The 26,160-nt window shown below is 50.4% G+C and overlaps 1 protein-coding gene across 2 annotated transcripts in view; it reads left to right on the forward strand.

Annotated features, from left to right (window-relative positions):
• The first annotated feature begins 1,442 nt into the window (after positions 1 to 1,442).
• The window catches only part of MAL (mal, T cell differentiation protein), a 29,835-nt gene continuing 5,117 nt past the window's right edge, over positions 1,443 to 26,160 (forward strand). The window contains exons 1-2 of one of the 2 annotated variants that reach the window (XM_038397844.2): positions 1,443 to 2,114; positions 25,513 to 25,680. In XM_038397844.2, coding sequence (XP_038253772.1) covers positions 2,028 to 2,114; positions 25,513 to 25,680 — 255 coding nt within the window. In that variant the 5' untranslated portion in view covers positions 1,443 to 2,027. Of the gene's footprint in view, positions 2,115 to 8,485; positions 8,581 to 25,512; positions 25,681 to 26,160 lie in introns of those variants that run through there. The other variant, XM_038397845.2, reaches the window with a different exon arrangement.

Here is a 26,160-nt window from a genome sequence, read left to right on the forward strand (position 1 = left end):
TTGGTATGTTTCTTGGAGTCCCAGCTTGTGCAGTCCTGTGACTACATGAGAATCTCAGCTTCTATTTGAACACAAATGGGTCTAGCCCTTGTGGCTGTGGAGAAGGGCTTGAAAATGTGACTGCTCCCTTCTCCTCCCCCCCCCATTCCCAAGGCTTCAAAATGGAAAGGTCAATAAACAACCCAACATCTGCCAGTTTGGAAACGTTTAAGCTGGTCTCTGTCTGGGGACCTGATTCCTTTCTGGACACTGGGGGCTGCCGATATGAGAGTTAGGCTGCAGACCCCATTAATCCGTGCCAATCTGGTCCCTTTACGCCCTGTCTTCACCTGGTACCTAGGTCTCTGGTTTCCGGGCCCAGTTGCCTTTCACTTCACCCCCAGCCCTGGCTCTCCTCAGAGCCAGGAACTGGCCACTCTGGGCTGGTGAGGATACCCTGCTCTGTGGCTGGAGAGGAGGGGATCTGTGCCCCATCGCTGTGGCAGCTGTTAACCCTTTCCTTGCGTCCATAAACTAGGTGAGGACTTCATTCAGTTGCCCCTTCCCCTTACCATGCCCATCTTCAGGGCACTTGCACTAGCCCTCCAGGGATTCTGCCTCGCAGAGGCAGCTTGGCTGCACTCCCCAACAAGGAATGAGCCCTGCCCGGGGCCTCCACCCAGAGTTATGCTGAGTCACTATCCTAATGCAATCACAGGGCTGCCGTGGCCAAGGGCCTGGCGCATTAGCTGGCAGCTTGCCCAAAGACATGGGCCAAGATCAGCCCAGCGAGGAATAGCTACAGGCTAGGCCGCTCCTCTCATGCTCCAGGGAATGTGGCTTACCCCAGCTGTTCCCACAAAGGCACTTGGTCTCTAAAGACAGGACTGAGTTTATGCGCCCTCCCCAATGTTAGGGGCTGCTGGCATGCTGCAAAGCAGCCCTTCCTGGGCAGCTCTCACTGCGCATGCTAGAACCGCTCCTAAGCTGCACCTCGGCCACTATCCGCACCAGGCAGCCCCCAGTGCTGGAGTCAAAGGGGGCCTACAGCTGCCCAGTGGAGCTGGAACTGGTACAGCAGCAGTCTCTAGATTCCCAGATCTTAAGACCGGCAGGGACCATTAGATCACCTGGCCTGACCCCCTGTATTGCACAGGCCTGAGAATTCCCCCCAGTGAGTCCCGCACCAAGTCCCTGCCCCACGGGTAGGCTAGGATGTGTCTATTAGAAAGACCGACAGTCCTGATTTAAATACGCCCATCGGTGGAGAACCCATCACCTCCCTTGGTGACCTGTTGTGCCGGTCAGCTGCTCTCGCTGTTAAAACCAGGAGTGCTTCCTGGGCTCGTGGTGGCTATTTCAAACTCTCAGGCACTTCCACTGGGGATGAGGCTGTCCTGGATTCTCTCCTTTCCCAGTGCAGGATTGTTCCCAGCTCTGCCAAGCCATGGCCGTTTGCTAGGGAAACACTTGAGGAGTTTGCAATTGCAGAGAGTGGTACTAAGTGGGGGACTGGACTCTGCATCGGGTGGGACCCTGGAAATCTCAGAAATCTCACAGGAGTGGCTGAGGATGCAGTTCTGGAGCACTGGCCAGAAGCCAGGTCCACTGCGGGTGTCAATCAGCATAGATCCACTGATGTCAATGGAATGACACTGCTTTACCTCAGCTGAGGATCTGGGCCCCATCCTTTGAGTTCTAGCTCTGGCAGCAGCGTCTGGTTCCAGCCAACGCTGGGCCAGCGGGTCTCTACCATTAACTCCTCCTGGCCCAGGAGATCTAACGACCTGTATCCAACGACACTACAGGAAAGTTAAAATATAACACTCTGCAGTCTCCTTCCAGGGCTTATCAACACAACAGGCAAGTCTGTCAAATTAGCCGGCCACACCTAGGTTAGCTCCTTCCCTCTAGGCAGGTAGCATTCATCCACCTGATCAGTCAAGAGCTCACCTTTCTCAGGGAGGGAAGTGAGGAGGCTGCACTTGAAAGCCCCTTCAAGTTGCAAGAACCAGTGTGTCTCGGGTGGTGAGGCTGAAAGGACAAAGATGTCGTCTGCAGCTGCTGCAGTCTCCTTGCCTACCGGCTTCTCAGTCCTGACGACGTTTCCTGATCTCCTCTTTATCCCCGAATTTGTAAGTTTGGGCTTTTTTTTTTTTTAATTGAATTTTTAGAACCGGAGCAATGGTTGTGAAGGTGCCCAGAGGCTTTGTGTTGCAGATTTCTGAGTAAGGTACAGTGTTAAGCCATGTGCTTGTATGGCGCAGTGCACCTCTGGCTCACGGCTTTGCACTGTGGCAGTGTATACCGCCCCAGTGCTCACTGTGCTCCTTACAGTATACAGATGGGGGCATGAATTCGGGGGTGTGGTTGTGGACAGATTTTTTCAAACTTTGTAAGCGAGACCATCATAACTGGGACAGTGGAGAAAAGAGTGGGGACTTCACGGCTGAGGTTCCCACAGCATTAATGGCAATTAGACAGCCAAATCTCCTAGGCAAATTTCAAAATCTCAGCCTCTACCTGTGCCCTGTTTCTTGATCAATGTATTTGGATAAGTGTTGGCAGCACTGCAGAAGATAAAATGTAAAATAGGCTAAATGAAGCCTGTTGTCTGTGAAGGCAATTCAGCTGTTGATACATGCACAGTACAAGCTTTCCGAGGGGCAGCCAAAATCTAACTCAGTGCAAATTTGGAGGCCTATTTAAACGAGTGAATTTTGACTGTATACATAATATGTGGAATGTTGTAAAAGTCTGGCGAAGATTAAACTTTCCAATAAAGGGCTGGCATGAACCCTGGCAGACATAGCACTACAAGAGACTACACACCTCAAAGACAGCAGAAACAACTGTATCGCATTTAATGACGTTTGACAGGTTTCAGAGTAGCAGCCGTGTTAGTCTGTATTCGCAAAAAGAAAAGGAGGACTTGTGGCACCTTAGAGACTAACAAATTTATTAGAGCATAAGCTTTCGTGAGCTACAGCTCACTTCATCGGATGCATCACAAAATGCATCGGATGTAGCTCTCGAAAGCTTATGCTCTAATAAATTTGTTAGTCTCTAAGGTGCCACAAGTACTCCTTTTCTTTTTACGATGTTTGAGTAATAGTATGAGATAATGAGATTAAAGATGGTATCAGATTAAATAGGCACAAGGACAAAGAATTAAGCCGATTATGTTACCTGAATATTACAGTGGGAGAAAATGATAGAGACTCTCCAGGTATTTAACAAACATTCAAGATGTAACTAAGGCCATCTTAAAAATTTCCATCTAACCTGTTTTTTGACAGAAAAGTGGAGCTTTGACTAAATGAGAATTTTTGCAGAGAATATGTTTTCCTCTAAAAAGTTAGGCATTTTTTTACAAAACAAACAAAAAACAATCTGAGATTTTTCAGCCAATAACCAATAATTCAGATAAAAATTGTAAAATAACTTTTTTTTTTTTTTTCAAAAAGAACAGGAGTACTTGTAGCACCTTAGAGACTAACAAATTTATTTGAGCATAAGCTTTCGTGAGCTACATCCGATGCATTTTGTGATGCATCCGATGAAGTGAGCTGTAGCTCACGAAAGCTTATGCTCAAATGAATTTGTTAGTCTCTAAGATGCTACAAGTACTCCTGTTCTTTTTGCGAATACAGACTAACACGGCTGCTACTCTGAAACTTGTTTGTTTGTTTTTTTTTGTTTGTGGCAGTTTTTGGGCCAAAACTTTTCAATTTTCCAGTGGAAAAGCTAAAATTTTCCACAAGGGGCGGGGGAGGATTCTGACCAGCTCTCAGTGTGACAGGAGGGAAAACGGGGGTTCCCAGGGCAAAAGACTGCTGGTCCCATTGGTTTCAGTGGGTCAAAGGCTTCACCTGAATGGTTTAAGGGATTTGTTCAAGGTCTCACAGGGCAGAGACTTCTTCCTCTCCCAAATCTCACCTGCCTTGCCTCCCCTCCCCATTGCCCCTGTGCTCTGTGCAGTTTTAAAACAACAGGAAACCAGGAGATAATGTTATATTGCTGGTAAAGCATTTGTTTGAAAAATGTTACTGAACAAGTAAAACTAGCATTTACATTGTGCTGTCTAAACAATGATAGCTCAGGATCGTTGGGTCACATAGGGCCTGATCCTGCCCAATGCTTAGGCTCAGATCAATTTAGGTTCCTAATTCCCACTGAATGATACCCCATATGCCCAATACCTTTGAGCTCTTATTGCCCCCTGTGAGTTACGCAGCCCCCTCTGCTCCCAGTGAGGCCCTCAGGAGTGGGAGGGCTCAGTGCTTTCCAGGCCTGGCTCTACAGGACAAATGTTTAGGCACTGATGCTTCAGCTTGGCACTGTCTGTAGCATCGGGGCCCTAGTATCCCCGAGATCGGTGACTGTCGTGGAATATTCACGCTCAGTCTTTCCCATTTTAAAGACCCACGTCTCAGCCTGTGGCTCTGAGCCACCCTGCAGGAGCCGTTACAGCAGCGACAATGATCTGTCACAGCAATGCTGCTCTGACCCAGTCCCCCTCCTCTGCCATGTCCATCCTGTGCTTCCACCCACTTCCCTGAGCCTGGTCTGTGTCTCTGGGACATCACCGTCCCCTCGCATGCAGCTGCTTCATCCCCATTGGTTTTGCGACTCTGACCCCTTGGGGCATGTGTGCAGACCAGGAGGAAGTCTGGGGCAGCTGGAGTTTCCTTTTCTCCTCCCAAATTCTGAGCCAGTACATGGTGTCACTGTGTAACTAACAAGAAAGCTTAGCTACGGGCCAGGACTCAGAATTTGCCAGCTTGCTGGCTGTAGGGCCCATCCTAAGGGTGGTCTGGGAACGGAGCACACCCTCCCTTCCCATTCCCGCTCCCAGAAAGAATAAGCTGCAGGAAAAAACACCACTCCCCCAGGGCTTGAAATCTGACCCCTGTCTAGGCCTGGCCACCCAGGTACCCTGGTCTGCTGCTTGTGGGAGGCCAAACAATCAGACCACTGAACAGCCCAGAGGGTTTATTATGCCCATTTCTCTCCACCATTGAACAAACTGATAAGCCGCCTGAGAACAGCCCTGGAGATAGTGAAACTAAAGGAACTGCAGGTGGGGCCCAGTGCCCCTGAGATAACAGGACCGGTTCGGCGGCTTGTGGGAAGCAGAAACAATTTCCACCCCATTGACAGAAGGCTGGGGAGTGTGATCGTGAACAAGGGCTGGGGAGGAGGGGACAAGTGGTTGAAGAGCTGGACCGGATGAAATCCTTAGCTGGTGTAAATCAATGTACTTCTAAAGATTTAATTGGACTGGCAGTGATTTACACTCACTGGGGATCTCTCCCCATGTGTGATGCCAAGCATGGGATAAAGGAAGAGAAAACTGGCAGAAGAAATGCAGTGTGTGCAGTGCCCTGAAAATCTGCTTTCAAAAACATGAGGTTTGTATTACAAACCTATTGCTGGACAAGAAACAGGGTAAATATTCTGTGTTGTTGAAATGCACCTTGCTGCTTCATACATATTGTTTGCTTTTGAGCTAAAACTTTGAACAATCTGTTTGGTGAGCACTCGCTGTTGGAACTAGAACTGGTCAAAATGTTTCAAATTTTGAAATTCTAAAAATAAATGGGGAAACATTTCAGAAAGTGTTCACGAAATACGTCCTCGTTATTTCAAGCAACCCTAATTCTCATGTTTAGACAGAGAGAATGAAAAGAAGCCAATGAAACCTGGTCATAAGGTGATGATGCAAAGGTATGTAGCTGGTTGTGATTGTTGATGTGAAACATGAGATGAATGTGAAGAATGAAACCACTTACAATGGAACTATTTTAAAAAACCAAATAAATAAAAAACCTTGAACAAACATAGTATGGACTTCTTCAGAGGGAGGCTAAATACTGTCACAGGCCCTGTGGCTGTTTCATCCTTGTAATTGGTGTAGTGAGCATGGGGCTGTCTGTGCCCTGCTAACATGGGTGCAGAGCAGGTGCTGCTCCCCTGAGATCAACGGGATTACACTGGTGTAAGATGGAGCAGAAGCGGGCATGCAAGAGGCAGGCAGGCAAAGTGACCAGCACCGTGTACATCCGTACCCCAGCTCAGCCCTCAGGTCCAGACTCTATGAGCTCGCTCCTCCTCGTTGCTTGCAGCAGGTCAACAAACCACAGGTTACACTGATACCTTTCCCCATCTTAATCCTCTCCCCAGCTCCTCGGACCACACATCCTGCTCCTTGCTCCCCTTCCCCAACCTCCCCGCACCTCCCCTCCTGGCACAACTTCCCTTCAGTCAGCAAGCGAGAAATGCAATCAAGTCACAAGCCCGGAGGCCAGAGGGGCTCTGGGGGTGGGAACTGGCTGCTCCAGTCTCTGGGAGTAGGGGCTCCTGTCCCGTGTAGTCTCCATGGTGCCCCCCACTGCTGTTTGAGGGGTGGGCGAGTGTCCCTCCCCCATCCTGCCTGCTCTGCAAGAAATCTTGACCCCACTGCCACCTGTGACAGATTTCTCATGGGTTCCTGTAAAGCCAGGATGTCGCCCATTGCCCCTGACTCTAGGCGGGGGCCGGGGGGAGGGATTGCAGCCCTGTGTGGTGCCCAGCACTTGTCAGGCCCTGTCCTCTCGCCTGTTGCTGCTGCTGCTATCCTTGGGGAAAGCCAGTGTCGGAATCCAGGCCCCATAATACTGCTGGACACTCGGGTCTCCTTTCCCCGCATACCTGGCCCCATCTGCCTTTAGCCCCAGAGCCAGAGGGAAGGACTGCTCTCCCTGCAAGGGTGGGGACAGCCCTCTGCTTCCCCAGAGATATCCTGTCCCTACACCCCTCTGCCCCCAGGGAGAGGTGTCTCTGAGCTAGGCCTCCCAGAGCTGGGCAGGGCTCCAGCTAGGTGCTTCTTAAAGTAGATTGAAATGGTTGCCAGGGGCAGCTCCAGCCCTTTGCGCCTCAGCCCTGGAGCTTTAACTGTTGTCAGTCCCTTGCCTGTGATGGAATTCGTAACTGATTCCATCACAGCTGCAGCTGGGAACCCAAATCCCACCCCTGACTTTCCGCATCCTCCTTTCACCAGACACACAGCCCCTTCCCTGTTAGGCTGATCCTGAATGGAGCTGATTTTGATACACCCCACCCCTCCACCCTGCTCATCTGCAGCATGCTGGGCAAGCGGATTCACAGTTTCACTCACCTGCCCCCTCCATGGTATTACCACTTCCCTTCCCCTTATTGTCACCACTGCAGATTGTGCAGCCTAATCCTGCCCTGAAACCAGCTCAAACTCGATACTTTCAGTAATATGCTGCCTTGAGTTTGTTTCCCTGTTTGCTAGAACTCAGTGAGCACAAAGTACAAACGCTGGTGAACACAAACAGCTGCAGGTTTCAGAGTAGCAGCCGTGTTAGTCTGTATTCGCAAAAAGAAAAGGAGTACTTGTGGCACCTTAGAGACTAACAAATTTATTAGAGCATAAGCTTTCGTGAGCTACAGCTCACTTCATCGGATGCATTTGGTGGAAAAAACAGAGGAGAGATTTATATACACACACACAGAGAACATGAAACAATGGGTTTATCATACACACTGTAAGGAGAGTGATCACTTAAGATAAGCCATCACCCACAGCAGGGGGGGAAAGGAGGAAAACCTTCCATGGTGACAAGCAGGTAGGCTAATTCCAGCAGTTAACAAGAATATCAGAGGAACAGTGGGGGGTGGGGTGGGGTGGGGGGGAGAAATACCATGGGGAAATAGTTTTACTTTGTGTAATGACTCATCCATTCCCAGTCTCTATTTCCCCATGGTATTTCTCCCCCCCACCCCACCCCCTACTGTTCCTCTGATATTCTTGTTAACTGCTGGAATTAGCCTACCTGCTTGTCACCATGGAAGGTTTTCCTCCTTTCCCCCCCTGCTGTGGGTGATGGCTTATCTTAAGTGATCACTCTCCTTACAGTGTGTATGATAAACCCATTGTTTCATGTTCTCTGTGTGTGTGTATATAAATCTCTCCTCTGTTTTTTCCACCAAATGCATCCGATGAAGTGAGCTGTAGCTCACGAAAGCTTATGCTCTAATAAATTTGTTAGTCTCTAAACAGCTGCAGAAAGTTACTGAATCCCTTGTGAACAGAACACACCAGGCTTTGGAGCCGCAGGAAGGAAAATGATTAAACCAGTCTCCTGATTTGCAGAGGCCTGACTCCATCTCCTTTTGCATGGGTAACGACCGTGCAAGTGGAAAGGCAATGGAGACTCAGGCCCCCAAAGCTTCGGTAACACTGGCTTGCGAGTTGTTAGCTATTCCTGTTCATAGGCCCTATTAGCTGGAAGGTGTTCTCGTGCCAACAATCAGATAATTGTAGATATCAATTGTGCTGAAAACTCCTATGGACATATTGCTCCCAGCTGTGTACTTAGGGGGAGTCATGCATTGGTAACAAAATTTGATTAAAGATTAAGAGTTACCCAACACAATGTTAAAACTGAAATTGCCTTTCTTGGGTTGACATAGCAACTGCTCTTATCAGGGGAAAACATTGACATTTGAAGCATTTATGCAATTATTATGGCAAAAGGTGCTGAGATAAGAAAACATGATCAGGACATCTGGTTTTACCATTTGGGAAATTTGGTATGTATTGTGTTGACAACTAGTTTAATTATGGATAGGCTTGGCAGAATTCGAGTTTTATTTTTTATCATTTCCACAGATCTCTATTTTTGAAGCATTTCCCCCCCCCCATTTAATCCATTAAAATTTTCACAGTTGCGGGAAGCTCTGGGGGTCAGACCATTATTTAATGCCTATAGATGCTGACCTTATAAAAGTTAAAGCTTTATAACCGTTAAAACACAAATTGGCAACATCCCATGTCCAAGTATACAAAGTAAATATCCCTAAATCAGACTCTATGTTCTTAAGCAGCATTTTGCTTACTTTGCCCATCTGTAAATTTTGATGATTATCGATGGAGATATTTTTGCCAGTATATATGTGTGTGTGCGTGTGTGTGTGTGTATGTGAGTAAGGGGAAATTGATGTTTACTGGCATTTAACGATAAAAATCCAAGCCTAATTATAATCACATATTCGATGTTCAGAGTTTTCCAGACAGCTGCACAAACTTTAGTAGCAAGGCCACGTAGTATGTCTGTGCTTCAAGCTGGGGAGGTAATTTCCAGCTCGAGGAGACGTACCTGTGCTAGGTCTGATAGAACGCAAGCTGCAGTGGTGTGAGCGGCAGCAGGGGCTAGTGGCCTAGAGCATAAACCTGCCATCTTGGTTTCCTGCTGCTTGTGCCGTGGTATCTGCCCTCTGCTTGCAGTGCACCAGCTTGATCAAAGTTAGCGGGGCACCTCTAGTCCCCTCCAGCTTGAAGCAGACGCCCTGAGAGAAACCAGACTGGAATGTGCTGCGGGCTGAGTGTTTTCTCTGCTTTTTAACATCCCTCTGATGCAACCTGCCAAAGGAGGGTTTGCTCAAGTGGTGGCCCCCATCCTGCAAGTGGATCCATTTTGGCAGACCCCTGTGCTCTCATTGTCACAGGCTGTTGCCTGCCAAACTGGTCCTTCCAATGAGCTTTCTGGATCTGGCTGAGGACAGTTTAATTTTATTCTGGTGCTGGCCAGAAGTCAGCTGCCCTGAGTTGTTACATTCTGTGTGATCGTGGGAATTGCTGGGTTTTATCATCATCATTTTGGATTACTAAGGGAACACTCCCCCCTTTTTTGTAGCTACAGAAACACAACAAAGCTGTCAGGACACCTCAAATGATGAGAGCACTCTAAGAGGGAACATTTCCAAAGACGGGTGTGGGGAAATTTAGCTGTATGATTGCTTGATTTGAAAGAGTATCCATCAGGCCCTGTGACACTCCGAGGGCCAGCTTCCTCAGGGTTTGTGTAAATGCTGTCATTTTCATCTGCACAGCCCCACGCCCCTGAGCCTGGCTTTGGGCGTTCTGTTTAACTAGCCCCCAGGCTGAGTTCCTGTGATACCCAGAGGGGAGCCATTCCACAGAGAAAGCTTGGAGGTTTCCCTGCCTAGGTGCCACCTCCCCCGCCCCCAGGCCCCCAGCTCCGATCTGTGCAGCCAGTCAGCTGTGCAGGAAAAGAAGGTGCAGCCGGAGTGGAGAAGTACCACGAAGTAGCAGACTCCAAAGGCAGAGAAGATCAGCAAAAACCTCCTGAGCTGTTCTCGCATTCTCCTTCCACCTCCTCGCTGCTGAGGTAGCCAAGTGAAATGTGAGAAGGTTGGGATTTCCTAAGGGAGTTAGGCACCTAACTCCCTTAGGCTCCTTTGGAATCTGCAACCTCCATTCCCATGATATTACCACAGATGTGGATCAAGTAAGTTTCACTTTGCTGCCAGCTCCCAGAGGCGAGTTGGGTGGGGCAGGAGGAGCAAATGCAACTGAAAAGAAGGGCTCGAGGCTACAGTGGCTGAGATGAAACAGTAAAAGTCTGGCCTGAGCTCCTGCATAACACAGGCCCTGTGAGGCCCAGCTTGCCCCAGGAGCTTGGGTTTCAGGCAGAAGAGGAAGGATGAACCAAGGTTAGGGTGCTGGCCTGGGGCTCAGACCTGGGTTCAATTCCCTGTTCTGCTACTGACTTGCTGTGTGACCTTAAGCGAGTCACTTAGACTAGGGCTACCTTAGGAGCTGGGGGGTGGGGGGGTGATGCCCCTGCCCCTGCACACCCGCTCCAGCTAGCGCACGTGTACAAGGCAGTGTAGCCTGGGCAGCAGCCGTGGAGGCATGGCTAAGCCGTGCTGAAAATAAACGCAGGAGTCCAAAGCTGGGCCCCGCTTGGCCCTCTGGCTGGGAGAGCAGTGACCATGGGGAGCAGCAATGCGTGTTTATAACTCCGCTCTATAGCTGTTGGAGGGGAAGGAAGAGTTCCTGATGGGGGCAGGGGGCAGTGACTGGGGGTGGGGGGTGAAGCTGTTAAGCATAAGTATAGCGATCAGTACTGGATGAAACTCTCCATATGAACCTTTTTTTCAGAAAAACAGGTGGCTTCAGTGGCCTGGAAATGTTTCACAGATTTGTGCTCAATTTGCCAAATTTGGCTCCCCCCCCCCGAAATCAAATAAAATTCCCCCCAAATCACCACATTTCAACATTTTTTAAAACAAAATGTTTTGGTTTTTTGGTTCAAAACATCTTTGTTTCAAAAATGCTTTTAATCAAAAACATTAAAATGCTTACTTGTGGCACCTTAGAGACTAACAAATTTATTTGAGCATAAGCTTTCGTGAGCTACAGCTCACTTAAATGCATCCGATGAAGTGAGCTGTAGCTCACGAAAGCTTATGCTCAAATAAATTTGTTAGTCTCTAAGGTGCCACAAGTCCTCCTTTTCTTTTCGCGAATACAGACTAACATGGCTGCTACTCTGAAACCTGTCATTAAAATGCCTGAAATGGAACCAAAACAATTTTGGGTTGAGCAACTTATTTATTTATTTTTTACTTTTCAAGTCACCAAAATGTTGTTTTCAGTTCAACCCAACTCAACCCCACCTCCCCGCCCCAATTTTTTGAGTGGATTTAGTTAGGCCGTGAGTGGGGGGGAAGGTTTGGGGGAGGAGAGGAGTGAGAACAGGAGGTATTCGGGGAAGACTGGAAGTGAGAGAAGATGTGGCCAATGTGACCCAGCTAACAGCCATTCCCATGAAATCACACCAGGTAAGTGCAGCTGGCAGCACACGGCTGGGCAGCCGGAGCCTAGGCCAGAGGCCACGCTGGGATCCGTTTAATAAGGGGGTGAGGCTGGCTCCCCTTGGTCCCTGTGCCAGCCTTAGCACCAAGGCAGGGTCAGTTTTCCCATCCCCCTTTGCTATTCTCTGCCCTTGGCCTCTGCACCCTGGATGGAGGGACAGGACAAAGGGGACATGTGCTGGGGCACAGACTATGGAGGGAGGGTCGGAGGGTCGGGGCTCAGTGCAATGCCCGATGGACAGGGAGAATTGGGAACTGGATGCAGGGCAGCAGGGATGTTGGGGGAACTTGACTGTATAGGAGGCAGCTTGGAATGAAACCATTTAACCTGGGCATCTCCCACTGTTGGTTCATGGCTCAGCGCGGCTTATCCAGTGCTGGTGAGGCATGAATGGGAGGCGGCAGGAGAGAGGAGCCTCCGAGGGGCTGTGTGCGCAGAGTAACAGTGGTCCCTTAGGTAAGAGCAAATCCTGTTTCCACTAATGAAGTCAGTGCTCTGGGCCCAAGGGAAGTGGAGGCGATTTCTCAGCCAGGCTCTGGCCCAGTCTGAACCACCCAACTCTGCGTCTCTTTCTGAAAGACACCCACAAGTTCTGGGCCGGGGTGGGTCCCTGGCTGTGTGACCCAGGAGGTCTGGCTCGATGGTCTGGTGGACCCTGCTGGCCTCTCTGAGTCTATCTGGCTGTAGCCCAGACATTGTTCTCAGCCACTGCCTAGGCTCCTGGCTGGCTTTTGTACCGCAGCCTCGCGAACACCCACCACTTTGTAACTCTCAGCAGCTAGAGGCATGGTGCCAGTGCCTTTGAGAGAGGAGGGAAAAGATGCAAACAAGGCAGGCTGGGATTGCAGCTGGGAAACCTGCCCTCACACGGGCTCAGTGTGTCCCTAGGGGAAGGTGAACTGGTTCTGGAGAACAAAGCGCAGCACTCCGAACTCCTTGTCTCTGTTTGCAAAGGAAGTCTTGGTTTTACAAGTGTATTTGCAGAACTGTAAAAACAGGTGTCAAAGAATGGCTACAAAACATCAAAGGGCCCTACTAGTAATAAAAGAGCAACAAAAGAAGTTTGCAACAGAATTGCTAACCCACAACATAGAAGGGACTTTCCCCACTGAAGAGCTAGTTATTGGATTCAGCAATACGAACTGACTGGCTGAAAAAGAAAACATGTGTTTCCAGGATTTAGCCTGCAGTCTAAGCAACAGTTCCCTCTTCAGTTCCTTGCTGCATTTTGCTGGTCAGACCGACAGTGGCGACACTGGCAAAGTCTGATGTCTCAGCAGGACCACAGTAGAAGTCTCTTCCCCGAGAAAGCAGAGAAGGGAAATCAGATTCCAGAGGATGGGGCTACAATTCGCTGACCAGCCCTCAGAAGAAGCAGCTAAAGGGCACACAGCTTTCTGGAAATCGGCACTGCAATGAGCAAAAGCTGGATTCTCTCTGTAGCATTTGAAAACGCTGCCATGGACAATGGCTGTAAAATTGCTGATGGGAAACGAGTCTGTGGGATTTGTGCTCCTAATTCCCTAAGGGGCTTGGGGAACCCCCCCCCAGCAATAATCATGTATGGCCTGTTCCCACGTACACTATTCTACATGTGGCTCAGGTGTGGGCTTTTTACTGAGCTAGTTCTAAACCGTAGTGTGGCTGCAGCTCTGTTACTAGACTTACTCCCCTTCCCATACAGCTATCCTGGGATAAGACGCTTTATACTGGTACAAGTGTGAACACACTGGGATAGTTCAAGTGGTACAACTTGTGTGTCGACCAGGGCTGAGGGGCTGTTCTGTCTTCCCAGCAGAGAAAGTTATGACCCTCCCATAATGAGGGGTGGGGAGATGTTCCCACACTAGCCCTGACTGTGTGTGTGTGTTTGGCTGGAGGGTGTCTGTGCAGTCACCACATCTAGCTGTGTCTCCAGACTGGTATCTCTGGCTCCAAGCGTCTCTAGCGCTGAGACTAATTGCCGGAGCTCCCCTGGCATGCTAGTGGCTTTGTTGCTGGTTTGGGCAATGGAGACTGTTGTTCTCTGGAGGTCTCAGAAATCATTTGAGACTCACTGTTGCGCTGCCCTTAGGGTGGGGGGAATTAAAAGGTTGCTGCTGAACTCGCTGCAGCACTCCGGAGCGGGTGGCTGCCTGAGGTTGTTACCTGAACCAGGAGCTGGGAGGGCAAGGCTGGCAGGGAACCCACCTCATCATCACGCACTGCTGGAACTGAACCAAATGGCTTTCCTGGGTCAGCTCTGGAGAGCCGGCTCCACAGCGGGTGCATGGTGGCACAATGTCACGGCCGCTCCATTCAGCCCTGGGGAGAATCTCTTCCAGGCCCTACACCTGCCCAGGAGGAGACAGAGGGCTGCGATGACCCAAGAAAGGCAGCTTTGGTGGCACGTCTAGCTGAGAGCAGACATGCCACCCTCTCTAGCCTTTCCTCCTGGGACTTCCAGCCTAGGCTGCAGGCTCCAGCGGGTCCAGTTCACCAAGCCGGCTCTGAAGGCTCGGCTGACCCGAAAGCCGCACCTTCAGCCGTGGCCATCAGCACTGATGAGCCCCTGCAGCTTCCAGCTATGTGGAAAAACCCAGGCAAAGGCAGCTTCAGCTGTTTGTGTTGCATTGACTCAGAGGGTGGAAGGTGAAGGGAGCCTCTGGGCAGGGAATGTGATACCACATCAGCATGATGGGGCTGCCTCCAGAGGGGGCCACATTCCTCTGCCCCCCATCTGTTTACTCTCCTAACAGCCTTTCTTTTACTGATCACTGCAGCTAGCTCCAGCCAGGTGGCTTTCAAGACCTCTCAAATCAGACTCTTTCCAACAGGTGAAGTGGGTGAGGCTTGATTTGTGAGGCAGAATTATGCCTCCCCGAGAGAAGAGAAGCGAAATTACCCAGCCAGCAGCCACTCTTCCATTGCTAATGGCTGTGAATGGTGCTAAGAGATGTTGGAACAGCTCCTCTGAAGTGTTTGACAACAGTACCTGAGGCTTTGGGGGAAATAGCAGGGCTCTGGGCTCATTATCCTTTCCCATACTTGACAGATAATTGAAGGGGCTATTCATCAGGCTGTCCTGCTCTTTGCTTTAACAGAGTAAACTAGGGCCTTCTCTCCCGGTGTGTGTGTGTGTGTGTGTGGGCTCACGTTACCTACTTACCGTGAAGAAGAATGTCAGAAAACAACCTGGAACAGGTTTTTTTTTTAACCTCACATTCCACACTGTGCTGGGTTTCAACTGAGCACATACTGGCTCTTGGGGATCTTCACAGTCCCTCGCTGCCAGTGAGTCATGGATCGTCTGCAGATTACAGCAACTGACCAAGCAAATTCAGACCCTATTTATGTAACTGTGTTGTGATTGCCGTCTGGCTTGTCGTTAGAATATACACATTTATTAGTAGGTCTAAATTCATGAAAGAGGCATCCAGCTGGTAATCTCCATGGGTGATATGGAAGAGTAAAAATACTTCTACATAATGCTTAGTGTGTCTCTTGCATCAATAGGTTTTGAAGAGGTTCACTAAGTTGGGTGAGGACCAGAAAAATGTTTCCTCTGGGGTTTGCAGAAGACCTCATGCAAGTGATCGATCCAGCATGTGTGTTTCTGGACTTGTACAATGCTCCCATCCAGGGTGTTCTCTGAATGTGTTTGAACTATTGGGCTTTTTGAGACTAGCCAAAGGAATGTGTTCCCTTCCCAGGATAAAGTTGGGATGAAATAAAGGCATCTCGGAACTTCGGGTCTTCCTACAGCACGCAGCAATAGAGGATTTCTGAATAAATATCTTCTCCACTTTCAAAACGCTCTCAAGTGGTGTAAAATATAAGTGCTGTGATTTGCTAGGGTAAGCTGGTGTCTGAAATCAGAATCAGCCAAACCTCAGGACAAAATGGTAACTTGGGTTATGTCTACACTGCAACAGCTATAGTGGTGCAGCTTTGGCACTGCTATGTCGCTGGAGTGCAGACACTTCCAACGTTGATGGAAGGGTTTTTCTGTCAGTGTAGGTAATCCACTTTTCTGAACGGCAGTCGCTAAGTTAAACAGAAGAATTCTTCCATCGATCCTAGCCATGTCTGCAGTGGGGGTTAGGTCAAACTAACTGCATCGCACAGGACACGCAACTTTGCGTAGCCCCAGTGCTGTAGCTAGGTCCACCTAAGTTTTAGGTGTAGACCAGGCCTCAGGATGATTCTAGGCTTATTGAGCCTAGTTTATTGTGTGGAGCTCTAGCTGCTCAAAAGAACCTCCATTTTCCCTTCTGCGGGACAATCCTTTATTGCTCTGCCATTACAGCACCCAGGAGCCTCAGCCTCATCTCCCCTGTGACACAGGGCAGCAGTCGTCTGGCTCCCTGTCAAGATGAGGAGACTGGTAATACAGAGGCTAAAGCCCTGATCCGGCCAGCGCTTCCTACAATGTGCGATGCTCACTCCTGTGAGGAATAATAGCGTGTAACGAGTGAGACTGCTCCCAGAAGGTGGCAGGTGAGAGAAGTCTCTTGGGTCTCCATGTCCATTCAGTGCTTGGCATTTCTGCTGCTACCAAGGAAGACGCAAATTGTTCTGGGTTGTGTGGTGTCCAGCCAGCCCGGGTTGCCCATCATACAGGCCCCAGCAGCACGGGGAGCTGGTTTTCAGATCCTGCTGCCCCGGTGAAGCTGGGTTGAGCGAACTGAAACACGTCATGCTCGATGGGCCATTGTCCAGCCCCCAGGGCTAACAGTGCGCCCGATCCCATTCAGCATGCGGAGGGCCTGGGGAGGAGTTGGTAAACTAACGCCAGCCTCCTGCCTTTCCGGGCCAGGCTCAGCCATAGGCTCTCTATGATTCTGCCAAGGTCCCAGGTCAATGAAGTGCTTAAGCACGTCCTTCAAATTAAGCATGTGCTTAAGTCCCATTTGACTTAAAATTAAGCATGTGCTTAACTGGCTTGCTGAATTGTGGCCTACAGCCTATTGACCCACTTCCCCTTGCTGTGTTTTCTCCTTCCCGTTCCTCCCACCCTCTTTCCTCTCCTCCCCTGTGCCCGCGGTGTCCAGCTGCGGTCCTGTGCCCCTCCCCCGTGGTGCCCTCTTTTGGGCTCCTATATTCCATCTAAATTCATACAGCAGTGTTGTCACCCTTCCCTTTGCCTCCCCGGTTGTGTTTCTTCATTTCCTTTCCACACCCCTCCTGCAAATGCTGCCAGGTACTACGCAGCAGCTCCTAGGTATGTGCCACTGCAAGGGAGTGACCATGCTGGCTAGGTCTGTGTGCGTGGTCCATCCCTGCTCAGTGCCCGATGGGGCATTGGGGTGAACTAGCAAGTGTTGCCAGGCTTTGGGCTATTGGAAATGGGGACAGTCTAGGCATTTAGATAATACTTAGACCTGCCATGAGTGCAGGGGACTGGACTAGACGACCTCTCAAGGTCCAGGCCTATGGTTCTATGATTTCAAACCGATTACTACCAATTAAAAACGCTATTGGACAGACTGGTACCAGACATAGTACCACAAGCTATCGTTTCAGAGTAGCAGCCGTGTTAGTCTGTATTCGCAAAAAGAAAAGGAGTACTTGTGGCACCTTAGAGACTAACAAATTTATTAGAGCATAAGCTTTCGTGAGCTACAGCTCACTTCATTGGATGCATTTGGTGGAAAAAACAGAGGAGAGATTTATATACACACACACAGAGAACATGAAACAATGGGTTTATCATACACACTGTAAGGAGAGTGATCACTTAAGATAAGCCATCACCAACAGCAGGGGGGGGAAGGAGGAAAACCTTCCATGGTGACAAGCAGGTAGGCTAATTCCAGCAGTTAACAAGAATATCAGAGGAACAGTGGGGGGTGGGGTGGGAGGGAGAAATACCATGGGGAAATAGTTTTACTTTGTGTAATGACTCATCCATTCCCAGTCTCTATTCAAGCCTAAGTTAATTGTATCCAGTTTGCAAATTAATTCCAATTCAGCAGTCTCTCGTTGGAGTCTGTTTTTGAAGCTTTTTTGTTGAAGTATAGCCACTCTTAGGTCTGTGATCGAGTGACCAGAGAGATTGAAGTGTTCTCCAACTGGTTTTTGAATGTTATAATTCTTGACGTCTGATTTGTGTCCATTCATTCTTTTACGTAGAGACTGTCCAGTTTGGCCAATGTACATGGCAGAGGGGCATTGCTGGCACATGATGGCATATATCACATTGGTAGATGCGCAGGTGAACGAGCCTCTGATAGTGTGGCTGATGTGATTAGGCCCTATGATGGTATCCCCTGAATAGATATGTGGACAGAGTTGGCAACGGGCTTTGTTGCAAGGATAGGTTCCTGGGTTAGTGGTTCTGTTGTGTGGTGTGTGGTTGCTGGTGAGTATTTGCTTCAGATTGGGGGGCTGTCTGTAAGCAAGGACTGGTCTGTCTTCCAAGATCTGAGAGAGCGATGGCTCGTCCTTCAGGATAGGTTGTAGATCCTTGATGATGCGTTGGAGAGGTTTTAGTTGGGGGCTGAAGGTGATGGCTAGTGGCGTTCTGTTGTTTTCTTTGTTGGGCCTGCTATCGTGAAATTCCGGGCCACCGTGGTCTCGGAGTGCCGCTGTGGGGCGTGATAGCTGCCTGCCTGTGGGGCACCCATGTCTGTGTCACCTGGAAGGGCTGGGGAAAGAGCCTCCAAGGAGACCCCTCCCACCAATGCCCAGCTCTGGGTGGCCAAGGGCTGGATGCGGTGGGTCATCGGCAAAGCACTAAAGCAGCAGAACCTGGAGTTGGTGTGGGATTCTGCTGGGGCCCCAGGTCGCTGAGCCAGGGCATTAGCTGGGACTGATTGTCTGTCAGATGCGGTTGGAGCGACCCTTAATATGAGGGATAAAACATGCTCTGTGACTGGCAAACACGACAGCTTGCTGGAACGATGCCCCGGGATGTGTAGGGGAGGAGTGGGAGAGGGTGTAACCATCCTCTCATGGGTGGGAAGGGTCATGCCTGGCCAGGTAACCAGTGTAGCAAACACAGACAGCCTGGAGAGCATTATGAAGCACTCTGGGGGGACACTGGCAAAGCACAAGGTATGCTGTCGGGGAAGCACAAAAAACGGGAGCTCTGACGGTCCAGCTAGCTAAGGGTGCATCTACACTGGAACTGGGAGGTGATTCCAGCATGCTAATCATAGAGCGTTTGCTGTGGTGCAAGGTGATACTCAGCCTGGATAGTCCTTTCCACCCCACGTGCTGCCACGGCTATGCTCTGTATTTAGCATGCTAGCTCGATCAGAGATTGTCTCCTTCAGCTGTGGATCACACCCTGCTCCAGTGGAGATGTGCCCTACTTTAGACGCAGAACCTCTGGCTCTCAATTCGGGGTGTTTTCTCCCTGTTCGGGAGAGGAGTGGAAAGTAAATGAGAAACCAAGAAACCGCCAACCTGTCAAATCGGGTCCAAGACCAGTGCCCTCACACTCCCCGTTGGAGGGTGATGAAGGTGCATGGAAATGTGGCGGGCACATCTGGCGTTCTGGAGAGAATGAAGGAGAGGCCCTTGTATGCTGCTGTGGCACCAGTGTGGTTGCTGACCGGGTAGATGGAGAATGTCCAGAGACACTGATGGAATCTGAGCAAGACAGAGATAGCGTCTCACCGCAAACCACAAGGGCCTGCTAATTATCTGGCCAACCGGCAACTCTGGGCTGGTCTAGTAATGCCCATGACCAGGTGGGAGACACCAGAGGGATCAGCCGGGCTGGAGAGTGCCTGGAGAGCCATGCTGCCCAATCTGCACTGACTGTGCTGCCAGGAAATGGATGAGCCCCAGTTCTCACCCCAGAGCAGCCTGCTCATGACAAACGATATTGCCTTTGGCAGGGGAGCAGCCGAGGACCCAGTCGCTGGGCTGGCCAACGAGTACGTGTTTGGACAGTGCGTTCGGCTGGCTGCTGTTTGTCAGACACAAGGGAGGGTCTCATTCAAATGGGGGAGCAGCGTGCTGCCGCAGTGACTCTGCTGGCTGGCTCGGAGGTGGGGGGGCCACATCCACAGACACCTAGAGAGGCTGGGCTCCTCCCAGCTGGGAAGGCCCCTGTCTCAGGCAGTAACGCTGAGAGGAAGGTCAGGGTGGGAACAGTGGCGGATTATTGATTTTGCCACCCCTAGGCCCAGAAATAATTGCTGCCCACCCAGCAGCTCCCTGCGCCCTCCCGCCCCAGCTCACCTCCGCTCCGCCTCCTCCCCTGAGCTCGCTGCCCCCCCTCCCCGCTTCCTGCCAGGGCTTGTGCGGGAAACAGTTTCCCGAAGGGGGGGGGGGAACGCGGCGCGCTCAGGAGAGGAGGCAGGGCCGGGGCGGGGATTTGGGGAAGGGGACCAATAGGGGTGGGGAATGGGGGCGGGGAAGGGGTGGAGGCGGAGGGCGCGAACCGGCGCCGGGGGAAGCAGCCTCTGGCTGCTATTATAAATTTGCCGCCCTAGGCCTTGGCCTTGTTGGCCTAGGCGATACTACGTCGCTGGGTGGGAACGTGTCTCTCAGCTGGCGCCGAAGAAAAGCAGCATTTCTGAGTCCAATCCTCCCTCAGCAGCCGGGGTTTCTTCTGCCTCAAAGGGCCGTTCCCGGGCAGATGGTTCATTTACTTATTCCCACCCTGCTAGGGATAAGACATCTGTCCGTCCAGTCTGCCCTTCGCTGTGGTTTACAATCCCGTGGGGTTCAGGGAGGGCGCTGGGATTCGGTGCCGTAATGGGACTTCCTTGGGAGGCAGTCTCACTCAAGAGATACTAACTGAGTTAAAGCATGAGGGGAGGGCACCATCAGGTTGTGAAAAATGGCACCAGGAGTGAGACTCTGGTCGTGATCCGCAAGGACCTAGTGACTGAGAACGCAGGGGCTGGCCGAAATCCAGGCTCCAGGAAGGGAGAGCGGCTGTATAAAATCAAGAGGTAGTTGGCTGGCAGCGTTGCGTCGGGAGTGAAATGAGTTTTAGCACTCCAGTCTGTGCTAAGCTGACAGTGCAGCCTAACGAATAACAATGTGTGTTTGCAGAGGGCTTTTCTGCATTAAGATTCAAGTCCTAACTCGTAAAGCTTTAACGCCTCGTCGGACTGGGTCTGCACGTGCAGCACTGGGAATGGGCGTTCCGTTGGGTCAGTGAATGGACGGGGGGTTTCAGAAATGCAGGCGCCAGTTGAAGGGGCCGGGGGATACAGGTCAGTAGCCCTAGGAAGATTGTCAAAGCAGTCTGCGTAGACAAGTCTTCGCTCTTTCAATCAAGGCAGAGAAAAATAAGCTTAAAGGCCAGGCACAGGGAGGTCTCTGCACCCTGTTGATTTCAGTTGCGGGTGAAGAGGGCACAAGCCAGCCTGCATTTGGCTCTGTGTCTGGCTGGGTCAGAGAAGCAGGTGAGGATTAGAAGTGAGGAGGAAAGACCCACCCAAAGGACGGGAGTGGCTCCAGACACAGGGTTCTTTGTGCATGCATTTAAACAGGGAGGGGACGTCAGTGCAGCGTAACCCCAGAGCCCTGGAGGACATGCAGGTAAACCGACAAGTTGTTCCTGGCAGCATGCAAAGCATTGTGGGATAGCCATCAGAGGCCTGCCAAGCTTACGTGGATAAGCAGTGTGTGCGCATGAACGTCAGCCTGCACTAACTCAATATGCAATGACCTTACTGTGACGGGATCCCTGGGGTGCAACCTGGAACCGGGGTACCACTGAGCCCTCTGTTCCTCCGACTGGGGCTCCCTCTCCCACTGTGATGCTGTGACAAGCTGCAAACCTCTCCAGCTTCTACACTTACACAAACATCCACCAGCAGGGACACACCCAGCTGACCTACATAAATGCTTCTCCCAGCCACTCACGAACCAACAATGGAGAGGTTCCAGCCAATTCCCCCCAGCTCCCCAGCCTAGGACCCCAGAGCTGTACTGTTCTGCCCTGCTCAGAAGCCCAACCAGTGTAAATTTATTACCCAGTCCACCCCTCCCTCAGCGTGGAGAGGATATTTAGCCTTTGTAATCTGATCGCAGAATTCCCAAGCACTTCAAGCAAAACACACTGTTTTAGGTAAAATATAAAACAGGTTTATTAACTACAGACAGACAGATTTTAAATGATTATAAGTGGTTGGCATAAAAGGACAGAGATGGCTACCAAAGAACATAAAAATAAGCGCACAGTCTAAATCTTAAACCTTATTACACGAGGCAGTATTTAGATCAGGGGTCTCAAACATGCGGCCCGCGGGGTTCTTCCCTGCGAACTGCCAAGCTCCCCACGGTCCCCCGTCCCCTCCCCAGTGCACTGCATCCCCAGCCTAACTCCAGGCCAGGGGTAGGCAAACTAGGGCCCTGGGCCGGATCCGGCCGCTCAGGGCTTTGGATCCGGCCCGCAGATTTGCCAACCCCATGGTGCTGATGGCTCTGGGGGGAGGGGGAGCAGAGAACTCCGTGAGCTGTTCTTGCCTGTGGGTACCTCCCCCGCAGCTCCCATTGGCTGGGAACGGGGAACTGTGGCCAATGGGAGCTTCGGGGGAGGTACCCACAGGCAAGAACAGCTCAAGGAGTTCCCTGCTCCCCCTCCCCCCGGGGCTGCAGGGACAGGGTGCCCACCGCTTAGGGTGCCTACCCTGGCCCCAGTGCGTGCTCCTGCCACCCCGGAGCTGCTCAAGGTAAGCGGTGCTGGGCCGGAACCTGAACCCCTCCTGCACCTTGCACCCCAACTCCCTGGCCTGAGCCTCCTGCCTGCACCCCAACCCTCTGCCACACCCTGCACTCTCTCCTGCACCCCAAACTCCTGCCCTGAGCCCCCTGCCACACCCCAACCCCCTGCTACACCCCACACTCCCTGCCCTGAGCCCCCTGCTGGATTCTGCACTCCCTCCTGCACCCCAAGTCCCTGCTCTGAGCCCCTGCCACACCCCAACCCCCTGCCACACCCTGCACTCCCTCCTGCATCCCAACCCCCTGCCACACCTGCACCCCAACTCCCTGCTCTGAGCCCTGACACATCCCAACCACCTGCCACACCCCGCACTCCCTTCTGCACCCCAACCCCCTGCCCTGAGCCCCCTGCCGCACCCCAGCCCCCTGCTACACCCCGCACTCCCTGCCCTGAGCCCCCTGCTGGACCCTGCACTCCCTCCTGCACCCCAACTCCCTGCCCTGAGCCCTCTGTTGCACCCCATGGTCAGGGCGGGAGTGGAGTGGGGGGTGGGGGCAACGGGGGCAGGGTGATGTGACCCTTGGGCCAACGTACGAGTCCTCATGTGCCCCTCCTGGTGATTTGAGTTTGAGACCCCTGATTTAGATCAAGCAATGTCCTCACCCCACTGGATGTTACAGTCCTTACTGCATGGGCTTCCCAGAGTCTCCTCAGATGAGCTTTGTCTTCTCAGCATCCCGGCTGTGTCCTGGGTAGGTGGGGGAGGAGAAAGACGAAGACATGATGCTACTGTCCCTTGTTTTACACCCTCGGCCCATGTGCCTGGCAGACACTAGTCAGGCATGTCCTGGTGGGCTTTGCTGAGTCACAGTGAACAATCAGTCCCCATGTCGCAGTGACTGAGCAGTTACCATTTTGTGCTGTTCGCATGGTTGAGTCACACAGTTGATTAATGGGCGGTCAACACCCCCTGAGCAGGGATCCTTTGTGTGTCACTAGCAAACTTACAGCATATTTCACTAACAACCATACAGCACAATCTCATAACTTTATAGACCCTAATAATATACATATTTGGACAGACTAGCAGGTTTCAGCAAATCATGACCTTTCATATGATACCTTACATAGCATGCTTTGTATGAAATATCATGACAATATGTGGGGGCTACAGGATGTCATTCTGAGGTACGGTGTGTCACACTTACTTCACTTTCAAAGTGGATTGAAGAATACGTATTAACAGGCTAGTTAGTATGTGTTAAGAATTGTATGGTGTGTGTGTGAAGGCCATGTTGGATGTGTCTATGCTGCAGTTAGACACCTGCAGCTGGCCCATGCCCATTGACGGGCTCAGGCTGTGGGGCTGTTTAGTTGCAGTATAGCATGCAGTGTTGTTGTAGCCATATTGGTCCCTGACAAGCTCTCTCTCCAACAGAAGTTGGTCCGATAAAAGGTCTGATCTCCCCCACCTTGTTTCTCCAATTACAGTATAGACAGCCAGGCTCAGCTTGGAGCCTGGGACCCTCCCCCATCATGGGGTCCCAGAGCTCAGGCTTCAGCCTGAATATCTACACCGCAATTAAACAGCCCCTTGGCCCAAGCCCTGCGCACCACGAGTGTCTAATTGCAGTGTAGACACAACTTTTAGTGCACACAAACTAAAGTTAGTACACAGTAAATCCTTGTGTAGACAAACTCATCTGAGCTGTATTAGCAGGAATGTTGTAAGCAAGTCGCAAGAAGCAATTCTTCTGCTCTACTCCGCGCTGATTAGGCTTCAACTGGAGTACTGTGTCCGGTTCTGGGCACCACATTTCAGGAAATATGTGGACAAACTGGAGAGAGTCCAGAGAAGAGCAACAAAAATGATTAAGGATCTAGAAAACATAACCTACGAGGGAACACTGAAACAATTGAGTTTGTTTAGTCTGGAGAAGAGAAGACCAAGAGGGAACATGGTAACAGTTTTCAAGTACATAAAAGGAGGAGGGAGAAAAGTTGTTCTCTTTAATATCTGAGGACAGGACAAGAAGCAATGGGCTTAAATTGCAGCGAGGGTGGTTTAGGTTGGACATTCGGAAAAACTTCCTGTCAGGGTGGTTTAGCACTGGAATAAATTGCCCAGGGAGGTTGTGGAATTTCCATCATTGGGGATTTTTAAGAGCAGGTTGGACAAACCCTTGTCAGGGATGGTCTAGATAATACTTAGTCCTGCCATGAGTGCAGGGGACTGGACTAGCTGACCTCTCGAGGTCCCTTCCAGCCCTATGATTCTATAGGAGCCACACTGTTAAAGCAGGAGAGCCAGAAGCCAATGTAAAGCTGTGTGTCTATTGTTGTGCACACCAATGGCAGCTGCACAGCTAGCCAGAAAACCAGTACCAATATCACAAGAAGAGTCAAAAACTTTTTGTTTGTTTACTTATTTACATTTCAACAAATGCAATGTTGAGCTCAGTTGCTGGTCAACAATACCCCCCCCCCCCCCCCGATGCAGACACAATTTTTCATTGGAATTTATTCTGTTAATGGAAAATCTAATTTTCAATAACAAATGTCATTAAAAATGGAAAATTAAGAAAACTTTGGCCAGAGGTAGCAGTTGGGTTGTGGAAAATTTCTCTATTATGTCTGAGCGTTGGACTCCATGGAGAAACACTTTCCTTCATAAGTGTTTTGTTTTGGGGCTAATAAATATAGACAGGCCTCAGACTTATGACGTTCGACTTAAGTTGAACGGCACTTACGACGCTTCTAGATTGACACCGTGAATCGACTTGAGACTATAGGTTTTGAGTTTATGATGCTTGTCCCACAATGGAGTAGTTGTGGTTCCAAGTTACAACATTCCGACTTACGACACAATTGTAAGGAACCAATTGTGTCGTAAGTCTGAGGACTGCCTATATTCATGTATGAGATGGCGACCGCCCCCCCTCCCCCATGACAATAAATTGCAGAACTAGATGATTGCTGCCTTGTGAATTGCCTAAGAAGAAGGGAAATCTAGGTGTAGAACTGCTGTATTTTATTAAGACAGGGTTTGTTAAATTAATATCCTTATTTACCTTCTTTCCCCAAGAAACTATCTTGATGTACAGCTTTCAGGTTGAGACCAATGGACTTATCATGTCTTTTGAGATCATAACATGACACATGATGATGGAAGATACGAAACCTGAATTATTCTGTTCTCTCTCCCTTTTGCTTATTCTTGTAGGTCTTTGGAGGCCTTGTCTGGATTCTGGTGGCCTCAACCAGGGTAGCTTATAACTTACTGCAAGGCTGGGTTATGTTTGTTTCCGTGTTCTGCTTCACATTGTCAACTCTTCTCATGTGCCTCTATTTCTGCGGTGCTCATGGTGGAAAATCTTCTTGGATTGCAGTGGTAAGATGATCCTGTCTTTGTATAGCTCACTGACACACACAGTCTGAGCACTTTGGCCCTGATCCAGCCAACACGTGGACATGTACTTGAATCAATGGGACTATTCACCGGTGTCAAGTGCAGTTAAGCATGTGTGTTGGCAGTCTCTGGGTTTGTATGCCTCTCACTGTGCCCTTGCAGGATTATCAAAAGCTGCTATCAGCCCTGAATCCAGAATAAGCAGTCTCCATTGCTACTGGCTCAGGAAGCCCAGCAGTTGTGCATGTTGCACCCTGTTCTGATGAGCAATTAGCAATGCTGTATTGTGCATTTCACTCTGTATTGTGCATTTTCACTATGCCCAGGAAGGGACTGTAGTCCACACCTCTCCTGTTGTACCTCTCTTCCCTCTTCTCCCCAAAGCCCTTTTCTTTCTGGGGAGCCTTCTTTCCCCTCTGAGATGTCAGCCATTAATAAGCTATAGCACCATATGCAGGAAAA

This window comes from Dermochelys coriacea, chromosome 3 (genome assembly GCF_009764565.3).
Source record: "Dermochelys coriacea isolate rDerCor1 chromosome 3, rDerCor1.pri.v4, whole genome shotgun sequence".
Taxonomy (NCBI): domain Eukaryota; kingdom Metazoa; phylum Chordata; order Testudines; family Dermochelyidae; genus Dermochelys; species Dermochelys coriacea.